This window comes from Tachyglossus aculeatus, chromosome 22 (genome assembly GCF_015852505.1).
Source record: "Tachyglossus aculeatus isolate mTacAcu1 chromosome 22, mTacAcu1.pri, whole genome shotgun sequence".
Classification (NCBI taxonomy): domain Eukaryota; kingdom Metazoa; phylum Chordata; class Mammalia; order Monotremata; family Tachyglossidae; genus Tachyglossus; species Tachyglossus aculeatus.
The window spans coordinates 41,038,660-41,058,045 of NC_052087.1; the positions used below are offsets into that span (position 1 = coordinate 41,038,660).

General features: G+C 42.9%; 1 protein-coding gene across 2 annotated transcripts in view; it reads right to left on the reverse strand.

Annotated features, from left to right (window-relative positions):
* SWAP70 (switching B cell complex subunit SWAP70) overlaps positions 1 to 19,386 on the reverse strand; it is an 87,249-nt gene that overhangs the window by 18,780 nt on the left and 49,083 nt on the right. For both annotated transcript variants that reach the window (XR_005455685.1, XM_038765082.1), the window contains exons 3-6: positions 17,175 to 17,348; positions 7,569 to 7,796; positions 3,783 to 3,929; positions 1,244 to 1,352 (exon numbers count right to left, since the gene is read on the reverse strand). Coding sequence is in view for 1 of the 2 variants with exons in the window: in XM_038765082.1 (XP_038621010.1) it covers positions 1,244 to 1,352; positions 3,783 to 3,929; positions 7,569 to 7,796; positions 17,175 to 17,348 (658 nt within the window). In the remaining variant the exon portion in view is untranslated. The remainder of the gene's footprint in view (positions 1 to 1,243; positions 1,353 to 3,782; positions 3,930 to 7,568; positions 7,797 to 17,174; positions 17,349 to 19,386) is intronic.

Below are 19,386 nucleotides of genomic sequence, written 5' to 3' on the forward strand. Positions count from 1 at the left end.
GTGCCTCAATCTCGCCTGTCCCACCATCAATCACTGGCCCATGTCCTACCTCTGGCCTGGAATGCCCTCTCTTCTCAAATCTGCCAATCACTCTTCCCCGTTTCAAAGCTTTACTGAAGGCTCACCTCCTCCAAGAGGCCTTCCCAGACTAAGCCCCCATTTCCTCAGCTCTCGCTCCCATGTCACCTTGACTCACTCCCTTTGCTCTTCCCCCTCTCCCTCTCTCCTGGCCCCATAGCACTTAATAATAATAATAATGATAGCATTTGTTAAGCATTTACTGTGTGCAAAGCGCTAGGGAGGATACAAGGTGATCAGGTTGTCCCACATGGGGCTCACAGTCTTAATCCCCATTTTACAGATGAGGTAACTGAGGCACAGAGAAGCTAAGTGACTTGCCCAAGGTCACACAGCTGATAATTGGCGGAGCGCGTATTTGAACCCATGACCTCTGGCTCCCAAGCCCGTGCTCTTTCCACTGAGCCACGCTGCTTCTCTTATGTACACTTTAACATACACTTATGTATATATGTATATATCTATAATTCTATTTATTTACATTGATGCCTGTTTACTTGGTTTGATGTCTGTCTTGTCTCCCCCTTTCTAGACCATAAGCCTGGTGTGGGCAGGGATTGTCTCTCTTTGTTGCTGAATTATACTTTTCAAGTGCTTAGTACAGTGCTCTGCACACAGTAAGTGCTCAATAAATACTATTGAATGAATGAATAGGTGGTGATGTCTTCAAATGAACAACTCTCTAGCTCATTAATTCTCACTGAATGAACGACTGTATCTGTTTTATTGTTCTCTCCCAAGCGCATAGTACAGTGCTCTGTACTTTAGAGAAGCAGCGTGGCAAAGTGGATAGGGCACAGGTCTAGAAATCAGAATGATACGGGTTCTAATCCCAGCTCCACCACTTGTCTGCTGTGTGACCTTGGGCAAGCCACTTTACTTCTCTGTGCCTCACTTACCTCATCTGTAAAATGGGGATTAAGACTGTGAGCCCCACAAGGGTCAGGGACTGTGCCCAACTCATTTTGCTTGTATCCACCCCAGTGCCTGGCACACAGTAAGTGCTTAACAAATGCAATCGTTACTATTATTATTACTATTATTACACTGTTCTGTACTGTAATAAATACCATTGCTCGACTGAATGACTGATGTCCAGGCAGTGGCTTATATGTTTAATACATGCTTAAATGTTTCTGACAAAACACTTATGACAGCTCCTTACCTTGAATCCACTCCTGTTTCTTCTTCTTATCTGAGGCGCTGATCTCGAAGGTCTTATCTAAACATTTTATGAGAAAAAGGCACTTCTTTCCATCTCTGTCAGGTAAGGACTAAAAGGGAAAACAGAATGATTTTTGTATTTAGTAATTCTATCCTAGTGACTAAAGCAAGAGTGGCCAAGCCTCAGGAACTGAGGAGCTGCAAACCAAAACCAAAATATGGCTGAGAGCTACAGATCAGAAGTGTGCGTGGGGGTGGGAGGGACAGAGCAGGCTTGTTGAGGGGAGTGCAGTTGGAGGGTGATCGTTCACACAGTAGCATCCAGCTGGGTTCAAGACACATCACCTGTATATAAGTATATATGTTTGTACATATTTATTACTCTATTTATTTATTTTACTTGTACGGATTTATTCTATTTATTTTATTTTGTTAATATGTTTTGTTTTGTTGTCTGTCTCCCCCTTCTAGACTGTGAGCCCACTGTTGGGTAGGGACTGTCACTATATGTTGCCAACTTGTACTTCCCAAGCGCTTAGTACAGTGCTCTGCACACAGTAAGCGCTCAATAAATACGATTGATTGATTGATCGAAGTTCCTGCCGCCAGGGACGGCTTGAACAGGAAGTCGGGGGGCTGGAAGGGTGGGAAGCAGGGTGGCCTAGTGGAAAGAGCACAGGCGGGGAGTCCGAAGACCTGGGTTCTAATCCTGGCTTCTCCACTTGCCTGGGTGAACTCAGGCAAGTAGCTTCCTTTCCTCTGTGCCTCAGTTTTCTCAACTGTTAAATGGGGAATCAAAACTTGACATGGTTCCTGTCCCACACAGGGCTCGCAATCTATCCAACCCACATTTTACAACTGAGAAAAGTAAGGTCCAGAAAGGTTAATAATAATAATAATAATGTTTTTTAAGTGCTTACTATGTGCAAAGCACTGTTCTAAGTGCTGGGGAGGATACAAGGTGGTCTCCCCCTTTTAGACTGTGAGCCCACTGTTGGGTAGGGACTGTCTCTATATGTTGCCAACTTGTACTTCCCAAGCACTTAGTACAGTGCTCTGCACACAGTAAGCGCTCAATAAATACGATTGATGATGATGATGATGATGATGATCAGGTTGTCCCATGTGGGGCTCACAGTCTTAATCCCCATTTTACAGATGAGGTAACTGAGGCCCAGAGAAGTTAAGTGACTTGCCCAAAGTCACACAGTAAGCACTTAGCATATGCAATAATAACAACAGATGTGGAAATTCTTACACATTCTTGTGGCTAACTTTAGTGGCTGGTTCAATTCTAGGGGAAAAATCTACATAGACTATCTTTCTCCTTTAATACAAGTTCGCCCTTTCAGTCGTATTAAAGATGGGGTATTTTTTAAGTGCTTATTATGAGCCAAAACACTTTGCTAAACACTGGGGTGAATACAACAATAAGAAACTCCTAAAAAAAAGGAATCATTTAAGTAAATTACGAGAGTAGGTGAAGTTATGCGACAGAGCAATAAACAGTAGAGGATATTTACGATACAGTAATTTTGTATTTTGTTTTTTTTGCCCACTGATTGACCAGATTGATCGCCGAGGGAAAAAAAAATGCACACACGCACGCACTGGTACTCACAGTTAAGTGATTTGTCCTAGGTCGCACAGCTGGTCAATGGCAGAACTGAGACTAGAACTCATGACTTTTAGTGCTGGGCTCTTTCCCCTAGGCCATGTTAACTCTCAGCCATGTTAAGGAATATTCTCCACAAATTCTCCAGTGTGTCTCTAATGTGTCTCTAGCAGACTAATTTGCAAATTAAGACTACATACAGGAATGAGAAGCAGTGTGCCTGATGTACGGAGTATGGGCCTGGGTTCTAATCCCAGTCCCAGCACTCTCCTGCTGTGTGACCTTAGATAAATCCCTTCACTTCTCTGTGCCTCAGTTCCCTCATCTGCAAAATGGGGATTCAATACCTGTTCTCCCTCCTATTTAGACTGTGAGCCCCATGTGGGTCCTGATTATCTTGTGTCTACCCCATAGCTTAGTACAAAGTACTAAACTTGGCACATAGTGATCATTTAACAAGTAGCACCATTATGATTAATTATTATGAGATGGGAATCATGGGAATCATCTCAACAATTGGAACCAGTACCTGGTTAGGTCAGAGAAGCAGCATGGCCTTGTGGATAGCACATAAGCCTGGGAATCAGAAGGACCTGGGTTCTAAACCAGGTCCCACCACTTATAATAATAATAATGATGGCATTTATTAAGCGCTTACTATGTGCAAAGCACTGTTCTAAGCACTTGTCTACTGTGTGATCTTGGGCGAGTCAGGTCACTTCCCTGTGCCTCAGTGAACTCGTCTGTAAAATGGGGATTAATGTGAGCCCCATGTGGGACAAGGACACCAGGTTGGACATGATTAGCTTGTACCTACCCCAGTGCTTCGGACAGTGCCCGGCACTAAGTGCTTAAATACCATAAAAAGTCACTCTCAGGGGATCCCTAGGGCAAAACAATACATTAAAAGAATACAGACTCTTACCTCTACACAGCAGCTGTCGTCCAACAATATGTCTCCTTTTTTGTCTTTAAGATCTTCACTCACATAGTACGAAATAATGTTGGGTTTTAGCACAAACCAACGTTCAGTCCAGTTTTTCCTTCGGTGGCCTTTTTTCATCATGTAGCCCTACAGGAGATGAGGACTGAGGTAATTGTCTCCACAGAGTCTCTCTCTGAGTGTCTCTCTCTCTCTCTCTCACTCACACACACACACACACTCTTCATTGTCTTTTAACAGCTGGGACTAACCCTCCCCTTGATATGTCAACTCTCTGATCACCCCATCACCTCTCCATTGTGTTTATACAGCAAACACACAGGTGGTCTCATTATTATTATGGTATTTATTAAATGCTTACTAAGCCAACAAGCAGTTGTAACTGCTGGGTAGATAGAAATTAATCATGCCAGACACACTCCCTGTCCTACAAGGGGCTCACAGTCTAAGTACGGGGAGATCGAGAGGCAGCATGGCCTAGTAGATAGAGCAAAGGCCTGGGAATTTAGAAGGTCATGGGTTCTAAACCCGGCTCAGCCACTTTTCTGCTGTGTGACCTTGGTCAAGTCTCTTCACTTTTCTGGGCCTCAGTTACCTCATCTGTAAAATGAGGATTGAGACTGCGAGCCCCTCGTGGGACAGGGACTGTGTCCAATGTGATTTCCTTGTATCCACCCCGGGGCTTAGTACAGTGTCTAGTACATAATAACTATATTATTAGAACAGGTTCATTGAATCTCATTCCTTTGTCTGGTCGGAGAATGTCACTAAAAATTAGAATCTTACCACAGACAAGAAGGGAGAGCTAAGCATGGGGGAGAAAACATAGAAATAAATTGCTTCCATCTTAGCACACAGTTTATCCCGAGAGGGAAGCTATGACTTTCGCAAGCTCCCAGGAAGACCTGACTAAATATTCCATGTTTCAGACATGGGTCCATGTCATGTTTTCTCTGTATTTCTTAAAAGCAACTGAGTATGCCCAGGGTAGAATTTCCTAGAAAGGTTCAGAAACTAAAACTGAAGTTTAATCTATTTTTGCGCCCCAAATGAGTGGAGGCTACCCTGCTAGACCAACAGAGTAAGGTGTGCTGAAAACATAGTCATAAAACACTTCTTTGAAACACTCAATGATAACATATTCTGTAGCGTATTCCTGAGTGGCCAAAGTGGCATTATGGAGATTGAATAAGTAAAGATTTAGTATAGAGATATACGTCTCTATATATACCGAATCTTTATAAACACACACACTGACTCTATCCTGCTCCCTGAACAGATTATTCATCACATAAAGGGGAAAGATGCCAGATGATATGCTTTAGCTATAAACAGTTCAGAATGACAGAATCAATCAATTGGCAATGGTTTCAATCAATACATGGTGAACTCAATGATATCCTTCTAGCTTCAGCAAAGACAAAGCAAGTGTTCTTAAGCTCAGCCTGATCTCCAGGAACCCGTGTGTTTTCTTTTTCTTTTCTTGCTCCCTTTCCTCTTCCCCTCTCTCCCTCCCTCCCCTTCCCCTCTCTCCTTCCCCCGGTTCCTGATGAGACATGTCAAACTTTTGCCCTCTAGACTAAGCTCATCCTCTAGACTATAACTTCATTTTGGGCAGGGAATGTGTCTATGTATTATACAGTACTTACCCAAATGCTTAGTACAGTGCCCTGCACAGAGTAAACAGTCAATAAATACAACTGACTGAAATATGCATTCAACAAAGAATAACTACGGAAATGAACAAAAAGACCCTTTGCACTGGTCTTCGGAAATCATTCTGGTTAAATGATTAAGTTCAACATACTTGGACAATCTTGGCTTCTTCAGAAGATTTCATTGGTTAAAGCAAGAGGCCTGAATTTGATTTACCTTTGGCCCTTTGCTGACTAGAATCAACATTCAACTTTTGGGGGATGTAAAACGGTGGGTAAAGGGAACAAATGTCTCTGTAAAACTACATCACTGGGTAAAGTCAGAAGACTACCATTTCAATGGTAACAAAGAAACATTTTCACAACGGACATTTCTGAAGCATAAACTATGACTTCATAAAGCAGTTTGGCACATCAGTTTACCAAGCAAAGTGAAATAAGAACTGGAATTTTTCCTCCCCTCCTCCCTTGCCCATCACCTCCGCCCCCCACCCTACCTCCTTCCCTTCCCCACAGCACTTGTAGATATTTGTACACATTTATTAATCTATTTATTTTACTTGTACATATTTGCTACTCTATTTTATTAATGATGTGCATATAGCTATAATTCTATTTATTCTGACGGTTTTGACACCTGTCTACATGTTTTGTTATCTGTCTCCCCCTTCTAGAGCGTGAGCCCCTTTTTGGGTAGGGACCGTTCTCGATATGTTGCCAACTTGGGCTTAGTCCAGTGCTCTGCACACAGTAAGCGCTAAATAAATACGATTGACTGAATGAATGAATTGCTAGATAAATCCTACTCCCTCCCACCTAGACGATGAGCCCCATGTGGGACAAGGACTGTTTACAACTTAATAATAATAATAATAATGGCATTTATTAAGCACTTATTATGTGCAAAGCACTGTTCTAAGCACTGGGGAGGTTACAAGGTGATCAGGTTGTCCCACGGGGGGCACAGTCTTAATCCCCATTTTACAGATGAGGTAACAGGCACAGAGAAGTGACTTACCCAAAGTCACACAGCTGACAACTGGCGGAGTCGGGATTTGAACCCATGACCTCTGACTCCAAAGCCCGTGCTCTTTCCACTGAACCACGCTGCTTCTCTAACTTGATTAACTTGTATCTGCCCCAACACTAACAACAGTGATGGACACATAGTAAGCACTTAGCGAGTACCATAACTATTCATTACAGTGCTGGCATTTCTTTTTGGGTGGGGAGCCATCCTGGCCCCGGGGGGCTGGCGGTCTGTGAAAAGGGCTCACAGAGGCACGTGGAAAGAAAGAAGAAGAACAGGAACTTGGGGAGAGAAACCTGGAATGGGAGGGAAAGCAGCTTGACCTAGTGGAGAGAGCACAGGCCTAGGAGTCAGAAGGACCTGGGTTCTAATCCCAGTTCTACCACTTGTCTGCTGTTTGGTCTTGGGCCAGTCACTTCCCTTTCTCTGTGCCTCAGTTACCCCATCTGTAAAACGGGGATTCAGTTTGTGAGCCCCATGTGGGACAGGAGGCTATGCCCAACCTGATTACCTTGTATCAACGCAGCGCTTAGTACAGTGCCTGGCACATAGTAAGCCCTTGCCAAATACCATAAAATAAAAAAAGAAAGGGGAAGTCCCGGAGTGGGGGCGGCTTGAAAAGTCGGAGGAGGGGAGAGGGAGAGAGAGATACTAATGCAGCTGAAACTGAGAACTTCCTTCCTCTGGAGGAGTCACTGTTTTTTGCCTTGTTTTAGGCCCACCAAAACCTTCATCCAATTCCGGGTATGGATTTTTACATTCCCCTCCTTTAGCGGTAAGCTTGCAAATCTTATTATACACCCGAGAGGATTAAGAAGTATTTTGAAAATACACTTTTGAGATGAAACTAGAAAGAGTTCTTTTCAAAGAGAAAAATGTGGTATGCTCTTGAACATTAATAACTTCTTCAAAAAATAAAAGATGGAATGGAAATAAGAAATGTTAAAAACAGTTTATAAATAAACCTGGGGGCACATATTGTTTGACAAAGTATCAGCACTCTCAGTGAGGCACATTTTATTTCATCCGGTTGAAAATGGCTGTGTTCAGGGATGCAAAAGAAGCAGTGTATGAAATCCTTACCTGTTTCAACACATCTAATATTAACTCGTTAAAAACTTCATTGATTGCCATTGACACAGTCTGTCGATCCATGCCTTTGCTAAATTGTCCGCTTCCGATCAGTTCAATTAGTTCCCAGGCAGAAAGGCCGTCTCGATCAGAATTAAAGTTGACTCTGTAATGTTCAAATTGTTCTTGCTGCCAACCGCCTCCCATAGCTTCAGTAAGTTTCTTAAGCAGGTATTCTATCTGCATGAAGACGAGACGGTATATTAATCAATCCACAGGATTGATTGAGCCTTTACTGTGTGTCGAGCCCTGTATTAGGCACTAAGGAAAGTACAAAATGGTTGGCGGACCAAATCCTTGTCCTCAGAGAGCTTACCTTCTAATGAGAAGATGGGGCAGGGACAGGATAGAGAGACATGATTCATCCCTTCAAGGAGTTTACAATCCAGTGGATGTTATTTTACAGAAAAGTCCAGATCGTATTGCTTAAATCCCATACAATTCACAAAGTATTTAGCACTAGGGTCTACAAAATTAAATTTCTGGGAAATTATGCAGTAGGGCATTCACGATATGCCAAAAAAGCCAAAACCACATCAGTCAATTACTCAGTTATTTACTGAGCCTTTACTGTGTCCGGAGCACTGTATTAAGCACTTTAGAGAGTACAATTCAATAAAATTGGTAGACACAAAGGAGCTTACTGTCTTCAGGGGGAGACAGACATTAAAATAAATTGCAGAATGTGTATAAGTGCTGTGCGGCTGAGAGTGGGGTGAATAAAGGGTACAAATCTAAGTGCAGGGGTGGTGCAGAAAGGAGAGGGAGCAGGGGACAAGAGGGCTTAGTCGGGGAAGCCTCTTGTAGGAGATGTGACTTTAATATGGCTTTGAAGATGGGGAGAGTGATCATCTATCAGATATGAAGGGGGAGGGTGTTCCCGGCCAGAGGCAGGACATGGGCAAGGGGTCAGTGGTGAAAAAGATGAGCTCAAGGTACAGTGAGAAGGTTGGGGTTAGTGGAGCAAAGAGAGCGGGCTGCGCTGTAGTAGGAAATCAGCAAGGTAGATAGAAGGGAGCAAGGAGATTGAGTGTTTTAAAGCCAATGGAAAGGCCTTTCTTTTTGATGCGGAGGTGGATGGGCAACCACATAAGGTCCTTTAGAAGTGAGAAAACATGGACTGAATGGATTTTTAGACAAATGCAGCCATCACTGGAGTGAAGTACAGACTAGAGTGGGGAGAGACGAGGCGGGCAGGGCAGCAAGCGCACTGACTTAGGGGGAAGTTGAGGTGGGATAGGACAAGTGCTTGGATCAGTGTAGAAGCAGTTTGGATGGAGAGGAATGAGCAAAGGGCAGATTTTACTAATGCTGTGAAGGTAGAACCCACAGGATTTGGTGACAGACTGAATATGCGGATTGAATGAGGGACACGAGTCAAGGATCACGCCACAGTTCTGGCATGTGAGACAGGGAGGACGGTGGTGTTGTCTTCAGTGATGGAAAAGTAGGGAGACAGTATAAGTTGTGGTAAGGACAGATAACAGGAAGATAACCTCTATGTGTCTAAGAATATTTAAAATAAACAGCAACAAAAAAAGCAGGCTTTAAATGGGTGAAAAGGGATAGACCCACCCCACCACAGAAGTACATGGAGGAAGTGACATTGAGGTGTCTGTAGAGGAAGAGAGAGTGAGAGACAGCCCTGGAATGGGAAGGAAAGAGAAAGAGAGAGAGAGAGAGAGAGAGAGAGAGAGAGAGAGAGAGAGAGTGTGTGTGTGTGTGTGTGTGTGTAAAAGAGAGAGACAGAGAGAGAGAGTGACTCACAGGGGGATTTCCACCTTTGGTAGGAGAGGAGGAGAGAAAGGAGGTGCTGACAGGGCAATATGCAGAGGTCAGTGGGGAAAGAGAAACAGGGGGAATGCCCAAACTGGGCAAGAGGGAAGGAAAGAGAGAGGGAGGGATAAGCTGGGAAGAAAAGGAGAGGGAGGGAGTCTCCACCCAGGTGGATGAGGAAGAGATCCAGGCCAGGCAGATGGAGATGGCTGCCTAAGGGGGACCACTTGCCATGTCTTTATGGATCCTAATAATAAAAATAATAATAATAATTAATAATTGTGGTATTTGTTAAACACTTCCTATGTGCCAGGCCCTTTACTAAGTGCTGGGCTGGATACAAGCAAATCAGGTTGTACACTGTCCCACGAGGGGCTCACGATCTCAATCCCCATTTTACAGATGAAGTAACTGAGGCACAGAGAAGTGAGTTGCCAAAGGTCACACAGCAGACACGTGGCCGTGTCAGGATTAGAATCCATGACCTTCTGAGTCCCAGCCCCGTGCTCTATCCATTACACCATGCTGCTTCTCGTATCATGTCTTCTCTCTCCAGGTGTCTTCTCACTACTGTATTCTTACAAGAGTTCAGGACAGTACTGTTTGCTGAAAGTTAATCGTCTGTCAAGGATCTCAAATGGAGCATTATTCCACCAATACATAAAACCTATATTACAACTTCATGTAAATACATATTAAATATTAAAAATCAATATTATTACAATATTAAAATACATATTAAATATTAAAATACATACATATTAAAGAAGAATACAGACAACTGGACATCTCTACGGAGAATCTTACCAATGCAAGACTTCACATGGCTCAACTATTTTTCCTACTAGCACTAACTTATTTATTCAGTCATCCATGTCTGGGGCAAATTTTTCCTCTTTTATCATTAAAAGGCAACTTTTCTGGATTAAAGCTGAACAGTGAAATAGATGTATAACAATTTGAAATAATAAATAATAATCCCAGCTCTGCCACTTTGCTGTGTGACCTTGATCAAGTCACTTCACTTCTCTGTGCCTCAGTTACCTCATCTGTAAAATGAGGATTAAGGTTCTGAGCCCCATGTGGGGCATGGACTGTGTCCAATCTGATTAGCTTGTATCTACCCCAGTATTTAGTATAGTTCCCGGCACATAGTAGATGCTTAACAAATACCATAAAAAAGCTGAATTTCTTTAGATGCTTGGGTCCAGAAGTAGTGAGGTGGGGGTTTACATATTCCATTCATAAATTAAGAAATAACCAAGTGTTGCTACGTTCTTCTGAAGTCAAACATCCTAAATCCTCAGGAATTTTTGTTGTGGTTGTTGGTTGGATTAGGTTTTTTTGGAGGTTTTTTTTTCCTCCCAGTTTCAGGAAGCAGTTTACTTCCTGATTCCAGGCAAGTTTCACCCATAACAACAAAGAACCTCCCAGGCCAATTTTACCCAGAATAGTGAGTTATCTTAGATACCTCTCCCTCAGAAATGGGAATCTTTAAAGAGCTTTCATAGAGGGAAGTGGTATTTTTTGCTTTTACCTTAGTAAAGATTCAGGTTGTTCTACAGGTTCTAAAGTTTGGAAGGAACTGCATCATTATGGCCTCAATTCTTCGAAAAAGCAGCTCCCTTCAAGATACACATCCTCTTATGTTCTTGATTTACAAGGAAATGAATGCTCATGTACCTCAGTAAGGGCCTGATTTCTGCACACTTCATACATTTGTCAGGAATGTCACTTGGGGTTGAGGAGAGAACAACCTTCATGAATTGGGGTGGCCACTGATCATCACCATCATCCATCGTATTTATTGAGCGCTTACTATGTGCAGAGCACTGTACTAAGCGCTTGGGACACAGTCCCTACCCAACAGTGGGCTCACAGTCTAAAGGAGATGATGACTGTAGAATTCTAGACACCCTTTTGTCGACCGTCAACTTGACGCATCATACCATTATGATGTGAGGGCTTCATAAGGACACACACAAAAAGGTCCCTCTGTAGAAGCGGGCAGAATTTACATAGCTGCTCGACCGTTACCAGCAGGACCCTCTGAAACACTCCACTGCTCCAGTCAGTTGTTATTTATTGAACCCTGACTGTGTGCACAGCACTGTACTAAGCACTAGGGAGACTGCTATATAACAATAAACAGACACATTCCCTGCGTACAATTAACTTGCTGATAGTCTCCTCCTCGATCTCCTCTTTCTCCTGGTCCCATTCCCGCTGCCCCGGGGAGGTTCCAGGTGGAAAGGGCCGCAAGAGACCCACAAGGTAACAATAATAATAATGATGATATTTGTTAAGCGCTTATTGTGTGCCAGGCACTGTACTAAGTGCTGGGGTGGATACAAGCAAATCAAGTTGGACAGTCCCCGTCCCACGTGAGGCTCACAATCTCCATCTGCGTTTTACAGATGAGGGAACTGAGGCATAGAGAAGTGAAGTGACTTGCCCAAGGTCACGCAGCAGAGAAGTGGCAGAGCCGGATTTAGAACCCATGACCTTCTGACTCCCAGGGCTCTGTCTCCCCCTTTTAGACTGTGAGCCCACTGTTGGGTAGGGACTGTCTCTATATGTTGCCAACTTGTACTTCCCAAGCGCTTAGTACAATGCTCTGCACACAGTAAGCGCTCAATAAATATGATTGATGATGATGATGCAGTGCTGCTTCTCTGTGGACGGAGCAGGGGGCGAATATGCCAAACAATGGTTTAAAAATGCAAGGGGGTGGGATCAGGTGTCATGAGGATGAGGAAGGGGAAAAGGCACATATAAATTTCATTGCATTTTCCTAAGTTAGGGACCTAAAACATCATGCGTAGGCCCTGTATGGAATTCTTGGATCTATTCTCCCAGATACGTTTGTCTTGGGTGAAACCAGTTTGCCTCAGAAACCAATCTGAAATCTAAAGCTCAAAAGCACTGCAAAAATGCAGGGCAAATACTTGATATGAGAAGCAGTGGGGCTTAGTGGATAGAGCACAGTCCTGGAAGTCAGAATCCCAGCTCCGCCACAAGCCTGCTGAGTGACCTTAGGCAAGTGACTTAACTTCTCTGAGCCTCAGTTCCCTCATCTGTAAAATGGGGATTAAGAGTGTGAGCCCCATGTGGGACAGGGACTGTAAAAGTAATAATAATAATGGCATTTATTAAGCACTTACTATGTGCAAAGCACTGTTCTAAGCGCTGGGGAGGTTACAAGGTGATCAGGTTGTCCCACAGGGGGCTCCCAGTCTTCATCCCCATTTTGCAGATGAGGGAACTGAGGCACAGAGAAGCTAAGTGACTTGCCCAAAGTCACACAGCTGACATTTGGCAGAGCCGGGATATGAACCCACGACCTCTGACTCCAAAGCCCGGGCTCTTTTCCACTGAGCCACGCTGCTTCTCTGTATCCAACCTGATTAACTTATATCTACCCTAGTGCTTAGAACAGTGCTTGGCACATAGTAAGCACTTAACAAGTACCACAATTATCATTATTATTATTATATGAAATTTTTCTCTCATTCCCTCTAAGCAGTATCTTAAAACTTTGTGTCTAACTTTACTGGTAATAGAATATGTACTTAATTATTGGAATTCAAAACATTTTCTCCCTTCATATTATCGGATTATGTTTGATGAGAGGAATACCAGGAGTCCAAATCCTTGCGACTCTTGTGGTTTTAAGGGAATGAAATCACCTTCCATTTGAAAACAGAAATCTAGTACTTTCCCTTAAAAGCATGCCCTCGTTTTGATTGGCTAGTGTCTGATTGTGGCTAGGAACAAAAAGGAAGGTGGGGAAATGATTGGAGAAAGAAATCAGTAAATATTAATATGGACACAATGCATTGATCTCCTGCTGTACCCAGAGTACTTGGGAAAACAAACTGAAGTATAAGGCATCATCCTCCCCTTCAAATAGTGGTAATTCTTATTACTAAGGTATCTGTTAAGCACTAACTTTGTGTCCAGTACCATTCTAAGTTCTGGAGTAGGCAAAGGTTAATTAGGTTGGACACAGTCCCTGTCCCACAGCTCACAGTACAAGGAGGAGGGAGAACAAGCACTGAATCCCCATTTACAGATGGGGAAACACGCACAGAGATGTTCAGTGTCTTCCCCAAGGTCACACAGCATGCTGTAAGCTCACTGTGGGCAGAGAACCTGTCCACTGACTCTGTTACACTGTATCATCATCAATCGTATTTATTGAGCGCTTACTATGTGCAGAGCACTGTACTAAGCGCTTGGGAAGTACAAATTGGCAACATATAGAGACAGTCCCTACCCAACAGTGGGCTCACAGTCTAAAAGGGGGAGACAGAGAACAAAACCAAACATACTAACAAAATAAAATAAATAGGATAGATATGTACAAGTAAAATAAATAGAGTAATAAATATGTACAAACATATATACAGGTGCTGTGGGGAAGGGAAGGAGGTAAGATGGGGGGATGGAGAGGGGGATGAGGGGGAAAGGAAGGAAGGGGCTCAGTCTGGGAAGGCCTCCAGACTGTACTCTCCCAAATGCTTAGTACGGTGCTCTGCACACAATAAATGCTAAATAAATAGTAGAGTTGGGGTTAGAACCCAGGTCCTCTGACCCCCAGGCCCAAGTTCTTTCCACTAGGCCATGCTGCTCTTCAAGGAGCCTACAATCAATGGGAAAAAAGTCCTAAATTATATTATCTTTGCTCTTGAGGCCAGTCGAGGAAGAAACCAATTTCCCCACTGAGTAATCAACTTCCCCTGGCCCGCTGACAAACTCCTCTTCCTCTACCAAAATCCTACACACCTCGTAACCTACGTCCATATCTGTAAGCTCTTTGTGGACAGGGCACGTGTCTGTTGATTGTTATATTGTACTCTCCTGAGTGCTTAGTACAGTGCTTGGCACACAGTAAGCACACAATAAATACCAATGAAAGAATGAACCTGGTCGTTTCTAGGGCACAGGGCAGAAGAATACCTTCCTCCTATGCACACATTTGCCCCGCAACTCTCTGGGAAGTGATTTCACAGTCCATACTAGGCTTCCAGTGATTAATTTTCCAATTTAGGAATTACTGGAAATCCTGAAGTGATCAAATTGCTTTTCATCCAATGCTTAAAAAAACAGAAGTGGCTGAATCAATCTATTATACTAAAATGCCCGCACTTCTTCCTTAAAAGAAAATTCCAAAGAACTGTCTCACCAGCTAGGGTTTTTTTAAGCACTCTGGGTGTGTCTTCGCCAACCTGTCCCCTATCTATTCTTCTAACAGATTTCTTTGAATTAAATTAAACCATTTTTCAAGGCCTGTCTCACTTCCCATTTCCCCTTACACATGCACTCACAGTTACATCATATTGTTATTAATATAAGACAGTAACTGAGATGGCACAAATATAAGCGTTCTTCAGAGCTACAGTTTGATTTTTTTTTCCCCTGAGGTCTCAACGTACAAAAGCCAATGAAGAGTAGTAGACTCAGTCCTGGTTAATCAATTCCCTTTTCTAGATAGCTAGGCTTCCAACAATGACTTTATCAAGCCTCAGTAGAAAGATTTAGAAACAAAGCATTGTCACTTTCCCCTGATAAGTTTTTCAACATTCTGCTTCATCAGACTTTCATAAAATCCATGTCTGAAAATAATCTCCACTGACTATTAATTTCATTCATTCATTCAATCGTATTTATTGAGCACTTACTGTGTGCAGAGCACTGTACTAAGCGCTTGGGAAGTACAAGTTGGCACTGTATAGAGACAGTCCCTACCCAAGAGTGGGCTCGCAGTCTAGAAGGGGGAGACACAGAACAAAACAAAACATAACAACAAAATAAAATGAATAGAATAAATATGTACAAATAAAATAGAGTAATAAATACGTACAAACATATATACATATATACAGGTGCTGTGGGGAGGGGAAGGAGGTAAGGCGGGGGGCATGGGGAGAGGGGGAGAGGAAGGAGGGGGCTCAGTCTGGGAAGGCCTCCTGGAGGAGGTGAGCTCTCAGTAGGGCTTTGAAGGCATCTATTACTTCAAAAAGATGCCCTCCGGACCTAAATTACGAGATTCCTAATTAGGTCCTTCGTCCACATATGAAAACAGTAATGGGCCTAAGCTGAGAAAAACTTGCTATTTTCCTCGTTAGGAAAAAGACGACTGTACAGAAATTTCATCATTTTTATCTTAAATGACCAAATTTACGTGAAATTTAATTCTGTATATTTTAGCACAAAGACATGGAATTCTTAGCGCAAGCACACTGTTTAAGCCAGTGCCCATAAGCAAAAACAAAGGAGCAAACAGCTTTGGGAAAGACTTGTAATAAGGAACAAGGGTATTTTTCTCTACTTTCACTCCAGTTATAGATGCAATATAAGACCACAATTAAACCATCTTGCTGTATTGTGACTGGTTAAAAAACACCTTTAGAAAACCTGCCCCTCCAAAATATTATCGCCCACTTTTTGAGATCTCATTCTCATCTCCTACCCTTCCCCAAACAGATTACTCAAGAATGCTTTGGAGATTTCAGTATCGATCCTGAGAACTCAAAGGGCCTAGTCAATAGAACACAGGCCTGGGAATCAAAATGACCAATCAATCAATCAATCAATCGTATTTATTGAGCGCTTACTGTGTGCAGAGCACTGTACTAAGCGCTTGGGAAGTACAAGTTGGCAACATATAAAGACAGTCCCTACCCAACAGTGGGCTCACAGTCTAGAAGTTCTGATCTAAGCTCCACTACTTGTCTGCTTCAGCAAGGCCCCTTAATTTCTCTGGCTTTGGTTACCTCATCTGTAAAATGGGGATAAAGGATGCGAGTCCCCATATGGGACAGGGATTGCGTCCAACCTGATTAGCTTGTATCTGTCCCAGCATTTAATACAGTGCCTGGCACATAGTAGGCACTTAATAAATACCATTAAAAAAAAAAAGAGCATGGCTCATTGGAATAAACTTGGGCGTGGGATTCAAGAAATTGGAGCATCCATCTCATTCCCCCAACACTCTGCCTCTGTTTTCCCACTGGTTCAATGGGTATCGAACCTTGACCTGTTTCACACAGCTACATAAGATATAATCCACCAGCACTGTAAAGTTCTCTGCAAATTCAGTATGTCACACAACTGTGAAATAAGCACGAATGATATGGACCCAATTAATGTTCAATAATCAATTTGGACTCCTGAAAGGACTGGGTTTCTGATATTCAAATGCTTAAGACATAACTCTGCTACAGTGTACTCTCCCTGGTGTTCAGTACAGTGCTCAGCATGCAGTAAATGCTCAATAAATACAACCGATTAAGACATTTGCCATCCGGGGTAGTATCTGGAAGTTTTCACAGACTTTGGATTGACCAGTTTCTCTGGTCTTTCTACAGAACAGCCGCTATGTAAGAGGGCAGAAAGCAATGTTTTGCCAAGTGATCCCTTGTCTTGCATGAAGGCTTTTGGGGGCATGAGAGCTGAATTCATCTCAACAACAGCAATTTAAGGAGGGAAGAGAAGCATTCTGTGAAAACTCCCCATCCCGCCCTGTTTGCCAGACTTCAGAGGAATTTGGCTTCCCCACAATACTGACAGTTTTAGATTGCCCTAGGAATAGACTTCACGTGAGGCAGACGACAGCTAAGTTTTTCCTCTTTCAAACAAACCCTAGCCTGGAGAATTTTTCCATACTGATCGTGAACAAAGAGGAATGCTTAGAGCCTAGGGATACTAGAGAAAAACAACGACAACAACAAAAATGATTTAATTCCCCCACCCCACCCCTGTAAAACCATGCCTTACCTCTTCTGGCACGATAATTAATGGGTATTTGTCCTCAGACAAAAAGTTGAAAATAACCCACACTTTAAAAGAATCTTCATCGCTGATGAGTAGTGGGTTTTTTGTAAGGTTTTTTTTGACACAAAGAGTCCAACACATCCTATTGAACTCAATCTTGTTGAAGTTTCCTTGAACCTGAAGGTGAGGAATAAATAAAAAAAAGATTAAACACTATGCCAAACCCAATTAGAACAAAATAACTTATGATACAGACACAACAGAAGGCAAAGCTTGCTGACTGGGCTTATATTTCCGTAAGATGATGGGGATGTCTTCATGAATGCTGCATTTAATCTAGTCCCAGCTCTGTCACTTGCCTATTTTGTGCCCTTGGACAAGTCACTTACATTATCTGTCCCTCTGTTTCCTCATTGGCAAAAACTGGTGCTGTACCCTACCTAATTATCTTGTATCTTCCCAGGGCTCAAAACAGTACTTATCATCAATGGTATTTATTGAGTGCATATTGTGTGCAGAGCACTTTTTTTATTATGCCAGGCACTTATTATGTGCCAGGCAGTGTACTAAGCACTGGGGTAGACACAAGATAATCGGGATGGACACAGTCCTCAAGCCACATGGGGCTTGCAGTCTTAATCCCCGTTTTACAGATGAGGTAACTGAGGCATAGAGAAGTGAAGTGACTTGCTCAAGGTCACACAGCAGATAAATGACAGACCAAGAATTAGAACCCAGATCCTTCTGACTCCCAGCCCAAGCTCTAACCATTGTGTGCCACTGTTTCTCCAGACACTGAACTAAGCGCTTTGGGACAGTATAGTACAACTGGGTTGGTGGACACATTCCCTGCCCACATCAAGCTTCCAGCCTAGAGGCAATAGTAATGGCTTAATAAATACCATTATCTACATATACATCTACATATGAGAAGCAGTGTGGCTCAGTGGAAAGAGCCCGGGCTTTGGAGTCAGTGGTCATGGGTTCAAATCCCAACTCCGCCAATTGTCAGCTGTGTGACTTTGGGCAAATCAGTTAACTTCTCTGTGCCCCAGTTACCTCATCTGTAAAATGGGGATTGACTGTGAGTCCCCCATGGAACAAACTGATCACCTTGTAACCTCCCCAGTGCTTAGAACAGTGCTTTGCACATAGTAAGCACTTAATAAATGCCATCATTAATATTATTATTATATACATACCCTGCAAGGCTTGAATCTTCGATAGACTACTCTTAGATAAAATCCCCATCACATGAATAAACAGATAAAACTTTTCCACACTTGCCCATTGAGTTGCTTAGCTGGGTTCATGAAGTTAATTCAATCACCACTTTATAAAATCCTTGCCGTAGTCAAACAATCAATAATATTTATTGAGTATTTACCATGTGCAGAACACTGTACTAAGTGCTTGGAAGAGAATACAGTAAAATTAGCAGACGCGATCCTTGCCCATAAGGATCTTACTCATTCATTCATTCAATCAATTGTATTTATTGCGCGCTTTCTGTGTGCAAAGCACTGTATTAAGTGCTTGGGAGACAATAATATAGCAATAAACGGACATATTCCCTGCCCAGAACAAGCTTACAGCCTAGAGGCGGAGACAGATAGTAACATACATGAATGAATTACTGATATGTACGTAAGTGCTGTGGGGTTGGGAGTGGGGATGAATTAATAATAATAATAATAACTGTGGTATTTGTTATGTGTTTACTATGTGCCAGGAACTGTACCAAGCACTGGGGTGGAGAGAATATAATCTGGTTGGACACAGTCCCTGTCCCAAATTGGACTCACAAGCTTAATCCCCATTTAACAGATGGGGGAACTAAGGACTTGAGAAGTTAAGTGAGTTGCCCATGGTTACATAGCAGACAAGTGGTGGAGCTGAGATTAGGTCCAAGCTCTTTCCACGAGGCCACGCTGAAAATCAGGGTGATGCAGAAGGGAGTGGGAGAAGAGGAAAAGGGGGCTTAGTCAGGGAAGACCTCTTGGAAGAGATGTGCCTTCGATAAAGTTTTGAAATGGGGGTGGGGGGACAGTTATTGTCTGTCGGATATGAGGAGGGAGGGCGTTCCAGGCCAAGAGGCAGGACATGGGTCAGTCCTGACCCACTGAGAGGTCAGTGGTGAGACAGATGAGATGGAGCTACAGTGAGAAGGTTAGCATTAGAGGAGCCAAGTGTGCAGGCTGGGTTGTAGTAAGAG